The sequence below is a fragment of the Lampetra fluviatilis genome, chromosome 62 (assembly GCF_964198595.1).
Source record: "Lampetra fluviatilis chromosome 62, kcLamFluv1.1, whole genome shotgun sequence".
NCBI classification, from domain to species: domain Eukaryota; kingdom Metazoa; phylum Chordata; class Hyperoartia; order Petromyzontiformes; family Petromyzontidae; genus Lampetra; species Lampetra fluviatilis.
The window spans coordinates 5,338,840-5,353,736 of NC_136336.1; the positions used below are offsets into that span (position 1 = coordinate 5,338,840).

Consider the following 14,897-nt stretch of genomic DNA (forward strand, 5'->3'; position numbering starts at 1 on the left):
CAGTTCAGCTACTTGGGCTGCGTGATCTCGTCTGACGCCAAGATCGACAACGAAGTCAACAACAGGCTGTCCAAGGCAAACAGTGCATTCGACAGACTATACAAACGTGTCTGGAACACCAGCAACCTAAAGAGACACGAAGGTCAATGTCTACAAAGCTGTTGTGCTGACCACTCTCCTGTATGGCGCTGAGTCCTGGGTCACGTACCGTCGTCACCCGAGTCTCCTCAAGCGTTTCCATCAGCGCTGCCTCCGCACAATCCTCAATATTCACTGGAGTGACTTCGTCGCCAACACTGAAGTCCTCGAGTCAGCGGAGGTCACCAGCATCGAGGCCATGGTCCTCAAGATACAGCTTCGCTGGGCAGGATGGAGAACCACCGCCTACCGAAGATTGTGCTGTATGAGGAAATGTCCTCTGGCTATCGCGACATAGGGGCACCACGAAAGCGAAACAAAGACTCCCTGAAGAAGTCCCTCACTGCTTGCTGCATCAATCACCGTCAGTGGGCAACACAAGCAGCTGATCGCAACTCCTGGCGGCACACAGTCCACCAGGCCACCTCCTTCTTCGAAGATACCCGCAGGGCCCGTATGGAGGACAAAAGGAGGAAGAACCGTGACCCCTCAAGCACCCATCCCAGATCAGACCTATACTTGCAGCCGTTGTGGCAGGACCTGCCTGTCCCGCATAGGCCTCGTCAGCCACCAGCGCGCCTGCAGAAGATGTGGATGTCCTTCCTAGATCTTCGTTCGCGAAGCCAAGCCATGATGATACCGCCTTCGACTTTTATGAATGCCTGGGTGTTTAAGGTTAGCGACCTGTCGTCTTATCTGGCTGTATAGCAAATGAAAAAAATACAATTACTTGACTATGCAAGGCAAACATTTGCCTTTTAATATTTACAGGTTTTTTTTAATTTAGGGACCCTTTATAACATCATAAGCTGCAGGCCCCGCACTTAGCTTCATCCGGAACTAGGTTCTCGGGTCAATACACAAAGCCGATTGACCTTCCGTCTGGGCGCGCGCGTTTGGGGGGACATGGCGCAGCGGCCGTCATTGCTTCGCCGTTGCGGCGAACGGGGCCAGTGGCGGCTGCTGTAAAAACGAAGCCGTCAACTCTTAACTCACGGGGGGGGGGGGGGGGGGTGGTGGGGGGGTCACGTCAGGACCCGCACGTCTCTCGCGGACGTCGTCATAGCCGCCGTGATTGTTTGACCGCGAGAAGCGGAGACCCAATCCTCTCAAGGGCGTTTCCGGAACGAGGGCGCCGCACTTGAGAGTGCTGGCGAGTTGCACGGCGTCAGAATCGAGTCCTCCCCTTAACGGGACGTGAAATTGAGGGATCGCGTTTTGGCAACCGGGTGTGCAAAAGCCCACATTGAATGATGTTGAACTTCTTTCACGCCGTACGTAGCCTACGGTGCTAATCGGAGGTTGCGGGGGGGGGGAAGGACAACACACTAAACACAAAAAGCAGTTAGAAAAAAATGAGTCTTCAATCTAAACTTAAAGGTGCATATAGCTCCCAGTGGCTCCCTAATATCGGAAGAGCGTTCCAGACGGCCGCGGCGATGCAGTGACCGTCTTTGTTCGATGGCGAGCCAAGAATAGAATGAATGTGCCCACCTTTTCTCATTCGCACCGACTTCATAACGGCCAATTTTATTTGCATTCTTTTTTTGTCAATCCGCCGCTGGAAGGCGGCCTCACCGTGCCATGCGTCAAGTCTTTGTTAGTAGGCTGACCACATCAGCCTGCCCGACGCTGGCCAGCGCAGGTTGGCGAGTTTCTGGGGTGGTTGGGCCCAGGTCCCGGCTCAGAGATGTCACTTGCCAACGAAGGTAACACGTGGCCGGGGGTTCGAGGGATCCAACTCGGGGCCACGTGCTCACGTGGCGGCGGAGTGCGCCAACCACTGCGTCAACACCGCGCCACGCGTGCCCGCAATGCTGGGGGGGCCCAATGGGGAAAATGTAGAAGGCGACCAACGTAACGGGACAGCCTGGTCCCTGGGGTGGGGTGGGGGGGAGTCAGTGAATCTCTCTTGCCTGACAACAAAAGACGGCCACGACCGCTCAAAGTGTAACGAATGGGATAACAGAGCGCTGACCTGACACAAGTGTAAGGTCACACAGACAATTAGGGGCCATCCATTTAGTACGTACGCATGGAGGGGGATTAACCCAAATGCGTACGCTTGCGTATGGGGGGTCTACTGACAATGTGCGTACGCATAGTTAGATACTCCGGCGGTGGACTATCTGTGCACTTAAACACGTTAATATTATTAATCCTTGATAGTTTCTGCGTGGATTTAATATCGGCCGTTCTATAGGATTCGGGGGGGGGGATGTAAAAAGTCCGCGTGCGTACAGAGAGGGGGGGGGGGGAGGGTCAAGTTTTGACATATTTTTGCGTACCTACTCAATGGATGGCCCCTTCGGTGGGTCAAGGTCTCCCATTGGTGCAGGGAGACATCGGCAGTGATTGGTCGGGAGACGAAGATCGAAAGCGATTAGAGGAAAGATGTGAAAGGTAGAGAGGCGAGAAAGCGAGCGGTGGACTGCAGAAGGATGGTCTAGAACCGTTGGGTGGGGAAGGGCCAGAATTGGCCGAAGGGAGTGGGGTCATAGAAGCTTCCAGAGAGGGCGCTTGGGAGGTATGAAAGGGGACAAGCAAAAGGGGGAGAAGAGACGTTGTAGAAGAAGATGGCGCTCAAGCCTCAAGAACCAAGCCTGGGCATCGTTGGTGCTGTCTGAATAAAAGGGTCTTGCTAAGTCACCACGTGTGTCGGTGTCACGACAAAAGCACTGGCCGACTGTTGCCGATTATCACGGTTCGAATCCAGTGGCCGCCACGATTAATAGTGCGGTAATAACCCGAGTGATAATTATACTACTGCTGCTGCTGCTATGCGCCGTCTGTTTCACTCACAGTGGACCCTAAAGATCCCCTTGGCGTCATTCGCAAGAGCGGGCCATCGTGTGCCGGCGTCGGGGTCCCAAAGTTGCCAAAATTCGAAGATTGCGCGGTGGATCACCCAAAATTGGATTCTGCACAGCAATCATCGCCCCCCCCTCGCCTGGCAGGTCACACTTGCAACAGAGACTCTCGTGGTCTCTCTTGAGTTCTCACCTGGACAAACAAGTTTAACTTAACGCATGATGAAGCATAAACTCACTTTTGGGCGCTACAGAAGCTGAAAATGCCACCCTCCGAATCGCTTACCCTGACGAGTTTTTCGCCAGCAGGCAATAAACACTTCACTGCCGTCCTCAAGCGGTTGCAGGCCAGAACTTGTGGCACCCAGAAGGCGTACTTCATCACGTTTATGGCACGGCGTCACCCGGCTTTTCCATAAATTTATATTTAAGGCTGTGTTAATGACAACGTTTTGTGAATTATTTCTACGTGTTAAAAAAAAAAAAGACGAAATGTTCTGGGAATATTTCCAATGTTGTTTTCTGGCTTCATTGCTCCGTGTGTGTGTCCCAGGGTCACCATAAAAACGTAGCACAATAAAATATATCAAGTCTTAAAAGCAGAGACATTTGATTATTCATTACGCACACAAAGTCAATCCAATCAACTGAGCTTCGAGACGCTGGTGTTGTGTTAAGGGGTCTCTCTTGAGCAGCAAGCAATAATACGGAATCTCAAGCATAGTAAGTTTGCCTGCGTGTGGCCAGCGGAGAATTCAATCATACAGGACCATGGAATGGAATACCCGACTTCTCCGCGAACGTACGCATGTATGTATGTTGAACTTATTTCGCACCGTACGCGGACAGAAAGCAAGTCAATAATAACCTGCTGGCTTTTCACGCTGGTATTTACATGTATCAACCACACGCTAAAAACGTTACCATTACCGTAGTCTACACACTTTGTTTTCGCCGCTACGGATAAGAGGCCCACTTCGTTAGCTGGCCACACATGCTGCTGGACAGGCAGCCGCAACATTTTAAAGGGGTACAAAAAAATTCCATCGTGAATTGGAATTAATTTAGAATGAACCGAATCCAATTCTTACCAAAAGTGTTCACGAAGCACCGGGCATTTGTTGTAACCGGCAGTCGTGCGACATTTAATTCGTATTGCCGTGGGAAGGCTTCTATGGATTTAAACAGTTTGTGTTCCACTACGGCAACGGAGCGTGTGAACGTATCATGAATTGGCGAACGTTTCTACAGGTAAACGCACGCGCGGACGCACGCAGGGAATGTCAAGTGGGGTGCTTCACTTCCCCACTTAAAACGAATTTAACACAGACGTGTTATTGCTACACATGACCACGCGTTTATATTACAATTCATCAATAACTTAAAAAGGATGATTACAAGGTTACACATGAAAGGATACTCTGAAACGCCATCTCAAGAAACTGTAGACAATTTTCATTGGAGTGATCCCGCCGTCACTGTGTTGATTATTGACCGGGCTGCATTTCGCGAACACATTTCCTCTCCGATCGGCACAGGATTGTTGACACTTTGCGCATCTTCACTGTAAAAATGTGGTCGCATCGATGTTTTTCCTCCAGGCCCTCCGGTGTGTTCCCCTGCACATTTACCATAAACATTGCGCGTTTTAGAGTATTTGGCTATTACAAATTTCCACAAGATGATGATAAGCCACTTCGTTGAGCTATCATTTTTGATGGCCAGGTCGCTTCTGAAAAATAGCTTTTCAGCTGCTCAGTGGGCCTAACCTGATAAAATAAAAATTGTTTAGTTTTAGTTCAATAATCATCACCATCATTTCGGCAATCGTCACGATCACCGTAACGACAATCACCGTGACAACGGTCAACGTGAGGACGGTCACCGTGACGACGGTCATCGTGACGACGGCGTCAGTGACGACGGTCACCGCCTGTAAATGACAACGCTCCGTCATTTCCGAATCCACTTCTTTCAAGGTGAGCCTGCCTGAATAAAATCGCAACTTCATACGCTGACTTCGGGATGACACGTTACATATATATACATACCGACTTTCCACTGGCACATCCGAGATAAGCCAGTGTGGGGGGGGGGGCATTTAACGGCACGGGTTGGACTTCCCACCGGACGTTTGCCGTATCGAGCCACCGCGATACTTTGGCCTCGCAAAGGAGGCTTCTGAATCTGGCTCGGGGCCAAGCAGGGCCGGAGTGGTGGGGGGGGGGCATACGACGCATTTCATTGCGTGTGACAGTCTTTCGGTGACGACTCTTTAAACACAGCACGACCCCTCGCCCATTGGGTGGGAGACGTCGAACCGTCGACGGACACGGCCCCCCCGCCCAATACACCCGGTGCAGCTCAGTTGTACGGTAAAAAAAAAAAGATGTACAAGCGTGGCGGGGGGTGGAGGGGGCGGATAACGAGGCGGGTGCCATTTAAGAGGCAGGTCGACGGGCAAGGGGCGGTGGTGGGGGGCGCCTCGGCAGGGATCGGAGGAAAGTCGAGCGATGGGCGCGAGTCGGTCGCCACTCGGCTGGCGTCCACGTCGGTCTGGCCAGTCTCGAGGTGACGGCTCGTTGCGAACAAGAAGGAACTCATTGAACCCGGCCTCAAGCGAACGTCTCCTGACAGACGGCCCGCTTACAAGGGGCGTGTCACGGCGTTGGTCTGCGTTCCGATCCGCCGCGAGTCGCCTCCGACCTCTCAACAAAAAAAAAAACTCAATTTCCAGACGGGAGCGGCAGCCCGTGGAAGGAGACCTCGGAGTGGTTGGAGTTCGGGAAGAGCGGGTTGGAGCCCTGCGAAAAGGGGGAAAACGCAGATGAGCGGCGAGTTCGTCGGGGAAAACGGGACAAACGGCGCACAGTGTCACGCGATGAAAGAGGCCGGTCTGTGTGCGGGAGTGAGTAAGCGTGGGGTGGTTTCGAATGCCGAGCTTGTGGACGGCAGGATGTGTCAGCGGCCGACGCTCGTGTGTGAAAGGTACTGTCCGGGCAGAGCGAGAAGCTTGTTTGTTGTAAACACTGCCGCCTAAACCCGCAGTCTGTCGCTATGCAATGATTCACTATTTTGACCGAATAACTTTGGTGACGCTGCTATTGCAGCGTTGGCAGCCGGTGCACAAGCGTACCTTGACAAAAAATAATTTCAACACGTAGGTCAATAACGCCGCTTTAAAAAAAATATATATGCATCAAAATACATGACAGGTGACGTTTTGGGCAATGGCTCTTCGTCGTGGCACAGAGAGGCGAGACATAGTGGATCATACAATTTGGGAGTCGAAGTCCACTCTTATCACCCAGTGCATCTCTGATTGCTTGCCATGAAGACAGGCCATTTGCCTGAGACGTCACCTATTATGCAGGGTGGCCCAGAAGTCAGGACACATGAGGTCTAATTTAATGTATTTTAACGGTGGCGTTAAACATGTTAATTGTTCCTTCTTGAAGTTAATAGTCTTTTTTAATCTATTATCATCATTGATATATATATATTTGTCTTCTGCCTGAAGGGGTCACCTCAAATCTGTCGTTCACGAAACTCGAAGAACCCTGACATGGAGACATCATCATCCTCATCGGCCATGATCTATCGACTGCTAGATGAAGGCCTTCCTAAACTGGCGTTACCCTCTCACAAGCCTGCGACGTAATATACGTTGAATGTCTTTCGCGCCGTACAGAGCCAAAACCGTGCTAATCGGAGGCGCTAATCCAGCCGCACGCACGCTCGTTCCACCATCGGTCCATCTCCCTCGGCGGAGCGTCCTCTCAAGACGCGTTCCCGTTCCTTGGCTGCCGCTCCGTCACGGTTCCTGACCATCGGCCATCATCGTCCCCCGTTAGCCATGACGTGCCCCGCTCACTTCATTTTTTCTCAAGTCTGAATTCTCGCGTGTCAATTGCGCTCAGATCCATGCGATCACCCCTTTGCCCGTCCTGTCAACGTGATTCCGAGCGTGCATCCCTGCACGCTCTTCAGATTTCGTTCCACGTCGTTGGCTCGCGCCCGGCGTTCTGGAATCGGATCGCGATAGCCAGGCAGTGGGGGGCCACCGGTTCAAATAAAACATCGACAACGAGATTGGACTGATCGGTATAAGTTAGCCGTAACTTTCTGCCGCATTCCTGTGAAGGTTTACTAATTGGCACGTTTTGTTTACGTGACAAACCTTACTAATTGGCCATGTCGGGTGGTGGCGGGTTTAACGCCACATTTATATTTGCGCAATCTAACCCAAAAAAATCCTTCATTTTGGATGATATTGGTCGCGTTTTAAATTTCCTGGCTTGATTGGGAAGTTGAGATTGTGGTCTGGGATGTGGACTCCTTTCTCTGTTGTGATAACGTAGATTGTTGTTGTTGTTTGTGCTGCTTCTGTTGTCTAGCCATTTCTTAATTTGTTTATTCATTTTTATTTTGCTTGGTAGTAGTAGGGTTTTCATTTGCATGGCAGTGGCTGTGTAGGGGATTTGGTCCTTATATATCATTAACGTACAGAGTTATGGGATGCTATTAGCATGAATGATGCTATGTAAAATGTAAGCATTATTATAACCTGTGCTGTGTTCTGCGAAAGCGCTGCTATGCGGCCGTCTGGAACGCTCTTCCTTCATTTCAAATCATCGAGCATGACAAAGTCATTTCTTTAGAACTCCTTTTTGTGTGTTCAGTTTGTTTTCCTCCCTCCCCGAACTTCCAATTGGCACGGTTGGCTACGCACAGTTGCGAAAGAAGTTAAAAAAACATTTCGAAACATGCATTGATTTTATTTAGATGAATTTTGCTGATATAAATTTCCACGTGACAAGCCACTTTGTTGGCCTATCATTTGTGGCCAGGTCACGTCTGAAAAATAAGTTGAATACCTCGGTGGGCTCGACCTGGTAGGATGGAGATGGTTGAGTGTTGTATTTGTACGATTCTGTGCGATTTGTTTATCTTTCGATTTAAGGCTTTCGTGACTGCAGGGATTCATATTCTTGGTTCTTCCGGTAAAGTCACGTAAAAGATAAATAATAAAATAATAAAATTTTAACTATAACATTCTCACGTTTCGATTGCAACACAAGCAATCGTCATCAGGTGTGAAAACCACAGCAAGAACATTTGAAAAAAGTGCTAACGTTAAGAAAAAAACGCCACTTTTTTCAAAAAAAATTTGCTGTGGTTTTCACACCTGATGATGATTACTTGTGTTGCAGTCGAAACGTCGTGAGAATTTAATAGTTTTATATTTATTATTTTATTATTTCCCTTCTACGTGACTTTACCGAAAGAAGCAAGAATTTGTTTACCACCTTTCTTGTACTTTGCACCACTATCGTGTTTTAATATTTTTTTGTTGTTGCAACCTTCTTACGCGCCTCAACTAGAGCTCATCGGATTCCTCCAGCATTAGCCAAAGAATTCGATTCGGATTCTGATACGTACCGCGCCCCACTTGGCGTGCATGCGGTCGTTCTGGAAGCGCGAGAAAGCGCGCCGGTCCTGCACCGTCACCATGAGCTTCCACGCGAGCAGAGCGGCGACGCCGGCGAGCAGAACGCCGGCCACGACGCACAGCACCGCGTTGGTATCGCTCACGCCGTGGGCACACTCTGCGCGACGGCCCACCGGGGGTGGGGGAAGAGGCGGACAACACAGGAGACAGAGGAGTTCACGGGATGTTAACTGTCTCACCTGGTATGCGGGAGGTCGTGGGTTCGATCCCGACCCTGACGCCAGCTGTATATTTGAAGTTTGCGGGTCTCTCTCGCTCGCTCCGTGTTCGCGTGGATTTTTCTCTGGGTCCTCCAAGATGTTAACTACCTCACCTGGTATGCAGGAGGTCGTGGGTTCGATCCCGACCCTGACCCCTGCTGTATATTTGGAGTTTGCGTGTCTCTCTCATCATCATCATCATGGTGGCTAGGGGATGTTAACTACCTCGCCTGGTATGCAGGAGGTCGTGGGTTCTATCCCGACCCTGACGCCAGCTGTATATTTGAAGTTTGCGTGTCTCTCTCTCTCCCCGTGTTCGCGTGGATTTTTCTCCGGGTCCTCTGGTTTTTCCCTCCACGTTTAGAATCAACGTGCGTTCAGAATATTCGGCTGCTGCATTACATTTCCACGCGATAAGCCACTTCGTTGAGCTATCATCTGTGATAGCCAGGTCTCTTCTGAACAAGCCCTATAAAGCTCTGTGGGGCCTTACCTGGCAAAATAAAATTTAGTTTAATAGTTTCATAGTTTATCAGTAAGGGAATCAGGCAGGTGTGCGACGATGCTTGTGGTGCGACGTTGGTTGGAAATGTGCTCAGTGGCGGTCAGTGGCTTCCTTTTCACTCTTCTATCACTACTACCGTGGTTATCATTCCCACGAAAATCACTCCTTGATCGCTCCGCACATGTTGAGGACTCAAGTCCACCAGACTGACTGGTGCCCCATCAACCCACGTCTATGCTCCCAGCCCTTGAACAATACCCGCACTGACCAGCGTGCCGCATACGGTCAAACAACCTCTACGACCCGCTCGGCATGGCAAGACCCTCATCCGGCAGTGGATTGGCAAAAAAACATCCGTATACAGTAAAACCTTGGATTGCGAGCATAATTCGTTCCGGAAACGTGTTTGTAATCCAAAGCACTCGTACATCAGTTGTGATCACGTGACGCTCGGCAGACAAAGCGTATACACGTACTGCTCGTATTGCAAGATCTCGCTCGTTTATAAAATTCATATTTATTTCAAAAATGTGCTCGTCTTGCAAAACACTCGCAGACCAAGTTACTCGCAATCCAAGGTTTTACTGTATATATATACACGCACATGCACATGTACCGTAAATACGAGTACGATCACATGGTGAGCGCTCGTGAAGACTACGGACGGGTTTACCTGGCTCCTTGAGCGCAGCCAGGACGGACTTCTCGTCAGAGTCCTCTGTGTAAGTGAACGACATGATGCAATCGTCCTGGGTCTTGTAGCTGCAGGTCACGGCGTCCTTGTGACTCTCATCTGCATCACCAACACACGGGGGCGCGCAGACGCGCCCGCCCGCTGCATGAAGTCAACGGCGCATCGCAGATCGCCGCTGCGCAAGCGACGCGAGGACGAACCGTCGCGACGCGAACTCGACGGCCACCCTCGCGGCAGGGAGCGGCTTTTGGCTCGCCCATCGAACATGAAGAAGGTCACTGCATCGCGTGGCGCTCTCAGATGCGCTTCCGCGGCCGTCTGGAACGCTCTTCCTTCCGATATTAGGACCCCACTGGGAGCTAGCTATGCACTTTTAAATCATCTGGATCGAAAACGAATTTCTTTAGAACTGCTTTTTGCATTTAGTTTGTTGTCTTTCGGTCCCGCACCTCCGATAAGCACGGTTGGCTATGAAATAAGTTAAAATATACGTACGTACATACGTGCATATGTGCGGTTACCGAGCAGTCTTGGGTCTTCAAGACAAGTCTCCTGGAAATCGACACCCGCTCGAAACAACTTTCTAGGCTCTCACATCCTTGAGAGTGACATCCGGGGTGTGGGCTTGGGTCTGAGGACTTGGCTTGGAGCCACCAGCCTTGACCAAGGCCTAAGCCTAGAGGAGTGGTCCCCAATCGCGTGTCCACAGACCACCGGGGGGGTTGGTCTGAAAGGTCGTGGGGGATTGGTCCGTGGAACTGCCCAACGATTCGCAGACCGCATTCACGGCTCGTCAACACGGCTAGCTCTCGGCTACATCTGCCGATTCCTGGCATTCATCAAGAGTAGGTCTAAGTTTAGAAATGTGCGTTATCGGTGCACGGAGGCATGCGAAAATATTTTGAGGGTTGACGGCGGTCCGCACCTCCAATTAGCACGGTTGGCTACGTACGGTGCGAAAGTTCAAAGTACGTACATACAAGCGAGGTCGAGAACCATTGGTCTAGACGGGGTGGGGAACCTTTTTTCTGCAAAGGGCCATTTGGATATTTATAACAAAATGCGCGGGCCATACAAAATTTAATTCACGTTGCTATAAAAAAAGCGCCTAGATTTATTGAATTTCGAGTCGTGCGTTTGCCTTGGCAGGGCCAGACGAAATGATTTCGCGGGCCTCATCCGGCCCGCGGGCCGGATGTTCCCCACCCCTGGTCTAGAGCACGTGGCCATGACTGGTCTTGACACTGGCTTCGGGCGCACAGTCACCTGGGCCTTGGCTTCAGCCTGAGCCTTGTAACCCCTGGTCCTTGATAGGCAAGACTGTGTACTGGGGCATGCAGCTCTGCCTATAGCATGCAGCCCAGCAGACATTACTCAGCATTGTCTTCGTGTTGTTCGTCTTTTGGCATCCTTTGGTCTAACACTGTTTAAGAACTACGCTCTCAAGAAAGCTGTTCTCTGGTGTGGACCAATCAGTTTCAAAGACAATACATATACTTACCAGAGCATGTTTTATGTTTGCATGTTCACTACAAGTTACATGTGGTCAATGCAAACATGATTCCTGGTAAGAGATTTCAGCTTGGTGTTTTAACATCTTAACACAACTGTTTTATTGCCAAAAAGGGGTAAAACCTATTCTTATATTTTGATACTGGCAAGGGATGTCCCATGAATATGTGCATCGCGTGCGTGCGTGCGTGCGTGCGTGCGACGGACCTATCGTCTCCACTTGCTGGATCTCGTCGACGCACATCTGCGCACACGAGCCGTCCTCCCAGAGGCGCCCCCGCTGGAACAACCGGCACTCGACGCACTCCCTGTGAACACGTAGCGTCCGACCAATCACAAGCACGAAGCCGCCCTCCGGAATGCGCACCGTTTCAGCCAATCAACACATTCCTGCGGAGGGAGCTGGTAGGAACATTGGGTTGCTCGGTCAATGGCCAGGGTCAACGGCGGCGTGGTGTATTCCGCAAATATGCCCGACTATGAGGGCGGGCACAAGCCGGCGTGAGTAGGTTAAACGTTGAGTTTTATAAGGGCACCACGGGGTGACCAGCCCCTCCCCACCCAGCCCCTCCCCACTCCACCCAGCCCCACCCCTCCCATTTTTTGATGCACGACGGACGGACACAATAATCCCCTGTGGGCTGGTGGAACCAGGAGGTTCCTACCAGTAAAATCAGAGTCTTTGTTTGGACTGGAGGAGGAATCAGATGAGCCAATAAGCTCTTCTGCAACAGATGTCCAGTATGGGAAGGGTCAGCGAGTTACAACAGCAAACAAAATAGAGAAAATGGTAAGCAAGTCACTAAATACAAGCAAATAATTAAGTTTTGACTTAAAACTTTCGTGACTGCAGGAATTCATACTCTTTGGTTCTTTTGGTAAAGTCACGTAGATAGAAAATTATAAAATAAAAAGAATACAAATAAAATAATGAAAAACAAAAACTCACGACGTTTCGATCGCAACACAAGCGGTCATCATCAGGCGGAGAGAAAAGGGGGGGGATGATGATGACGACTGCTTGTGTTGCGATCGAAACGTCCTGAGCTTTGTTAACGTAATTTTTTTTACCTACGTGACTTTACCGAAAAAACCAAAGAGTATGAATCCTTGCAGTCACGAAAACTACAAATCTAGAATTAAAGTTAAAGGAAAAAACAATACAAAAACAACGATATGATAAGAGTGCAAAGTACAATAACGGTAAACAAATCACCCAAACACGTACAAATAAAACTAAACCATCCCCATCCTGCCAGGCAACACCCACTGAGATATTAACTTATTGTTCAAAAGCGACCAGGCCACAAACGATAGCTCAATGAAGTGGCTTATCATTTGGACATTTATCGCAGAAAAATAATCTAAATAGTCTAAACACGTTTCTAAATGTGGAGGGAAAAACCGAAGGGCCCGGAAAAAAAATCCACGCGACCACGGGCAGAGAGAGAGAGACACGCAAACTGCAAATATACAGCAGCAGGCGTCAGGGTCGAGATCGAACCCCAGACCCTCCTGCACACCAGGCGAGGTAGTTAACATCTCACCAGCGTGGCGCTCGACTGGTGGGGGGAGGTGGTGGGGAGGGGGGGGAGAGTGGGGGGTAGGGGGAGGGTGTTGGGGTGGGGGGATGGCCCGTGGCGTTACTTTTTGATGCTGCAGGCGTCGGGGCACGTGGGACACTTCTGGCAGACGTCGCCGAACGCGCCGGGCTGGGTGCACACGCAGCGGCCGCACGAGCACAGCCCCCGGCCGCTGCAGAGCCGCCCGTCAGCGCCCAGGCAGGCCTCCGTGAGCGTCGTGCAGCTGCAGCTCTCGCCGACCCAGTCGGGGCCGCAGCGGCACTCGCCGCAGTCGCAGTGCCCGTTGCCTGGGGGGGGAGGGGGGGGAGGGCAAGAGAGAGGGGGGGGGGCGGACGACGAGCGTCAGTTTAACACGTAGCGGCAGGCTTTGGCGACCAAAATTATCCATGGTGTCATTCACGTGAATAGCATCCCGTGATGCTGTACGTTAATTACGTATAATGACCAAATCCCATATATACATACTCTTAGTTTTTTCGGTAAAGTCACGGAGGTAAAAAATGAAATTTAAATTAAGAAAAATAAAATAATAATAAATTACGACGTTTCGGAGGCAACACAAGTCTCCGTCATCAGGTGGGACCGTCACAGCCAGATTTGCTGATACAGCAAAAAACTAAGAGTATGAATCCTTGCAGTCACGAAAGCTTCAAATCTAGAACCCATGTATACAGCACACTATCAAGCAAATTCCAAAATGAATTGAACAGATTAAGATGTGACATCAAATTAGAAAGCACAAGCGTCCGTGACCTGATGACGGATGCTTGTGTTGCGCCAGAAACGTCATGATTTATATTATTTTCTACCTACGTGACTTCACCGAAAGAACCAAAGAGTATGGATTCCTGCATTCACAAAAGCTTCAAATCAAGATGGAAAAATATAATCACAATAGGGAAATGAGTCTACGAGGTCGACACATCCCAGACCACGATCCCAACATCCCAAGTAAGCGAGGAAATTTAACACGGAGGGCTTTCACAAACAATATTCTCGATAAAAGGTTTTTGTTGTTGGTTAGATCGCGTAAATATAAATGTGTCGTTAAACCCGCCACCACCCAACATGGCCAATTTGTAAAGGTTTGTCACGTAAACATAACGTGCCGATTAGTTACTAGTTCAGCACACCGGCGTGTTGGAGAGTAAATCCACAACATTAACAATTTGAGCACCATGAAGTTTCGCCGGTAATTACAAACACGACGGGCATGTTTCGGCATCGGACGTTCCACGCTCACAATCCTCACCGACGATCCGGCGCTCCACTTGGTTTCTGACTCACCTCTCTCGCTCATACCGGCAAGGCAGTCAAGGGTCCTGGATCCCCACTACGTCTACTGAGTCTGAAACGAGGAACTCGTTAAGGTGTGAAAATTACACTGGTCAACAAAAAAAAACACTTTTTTTCTGGCCTAGACTTTTGCAGCTGTTTTAGACTAATTTCAGGGTGCTGATTCCAAATCTGATCTCAGATTTGCTCTATCACATCTCATTTTTATGCTATCGGCATACCCCATTTTTATTGATTTTACCCGAAATTAACTCTGTCACTTATGACTGCAAGTTGTTGCGAGTCATTTACTGCTTTAGTGTTAAAATATGGTGCTGTATTTTTAGGATAGTGTGTTTATAATATCATTTTACGTAGATATCCACATTTAATATTTTTCTTCTGCAGTTTTTATTTAAAATGCAATATGTGATATCTCAAAAACCTGATGTGATAAGACAAAAACTGATGCCAGATTTGGAATCAACACCCCAAAATTACCTTAAAACCGTTGGAAAACCTTATGCCAGAAAAAGTGTGTTGACCAGTGTTATCAGCACCGGCAAGACTAAGACGTCCGGCACGGTGCTGACCACACGAAATCCTCGTGTCGTTGTGCCATCCTTGACAGGCTCTCGCTCACAGCACTTTGCCCTTCCAGCCTATGC

General features: G+C 49.7%; 1 protein-coding gene across 2 annotated transcripts in view; it reads right to left on the reverse strand.

Moving 5' to 3' along the window:
- Positions 1-1,132: 1,132 nt before the first annotated feature.
- The window catches only part of LOC144951359 (integrin beta-5-like), a 44,007-nt gene continuing 30,242 nt past the window's right edge, over positions 1,133-14,897 (reverse strand). The window contains exons 11-15 of one of the 2 annotated variants that reach the window (XM_078881578.1): positions 13,019-13,241; positions 11,579-11,679; positions 9,839-9,958; positions 8,391-8,557; positions 1,133-5,752 (exon numbers count right to left, since the gene is read on the reverse strand). In XM_078881578.1, coding sequence (XP_078737704.1) covers positions 5,675-5,752; positions 8,391-8,557; positions 9,839-9,958; positions 11,579-11,679; positions 13,019-13,241 — 689 coding nt within the window. In that variant the 3' untranslated portion in view covers positions 1,133-5,674. The remainder of the gene's footprint in view (positions 5,753-8,390; positions 8,558-9,838; positions 9,959-11,578; positions 11,680-13,018; positions 13,242-14,897) is intronic. The other variant, XM_078881577.1, reaches the window with a different exon arrangement.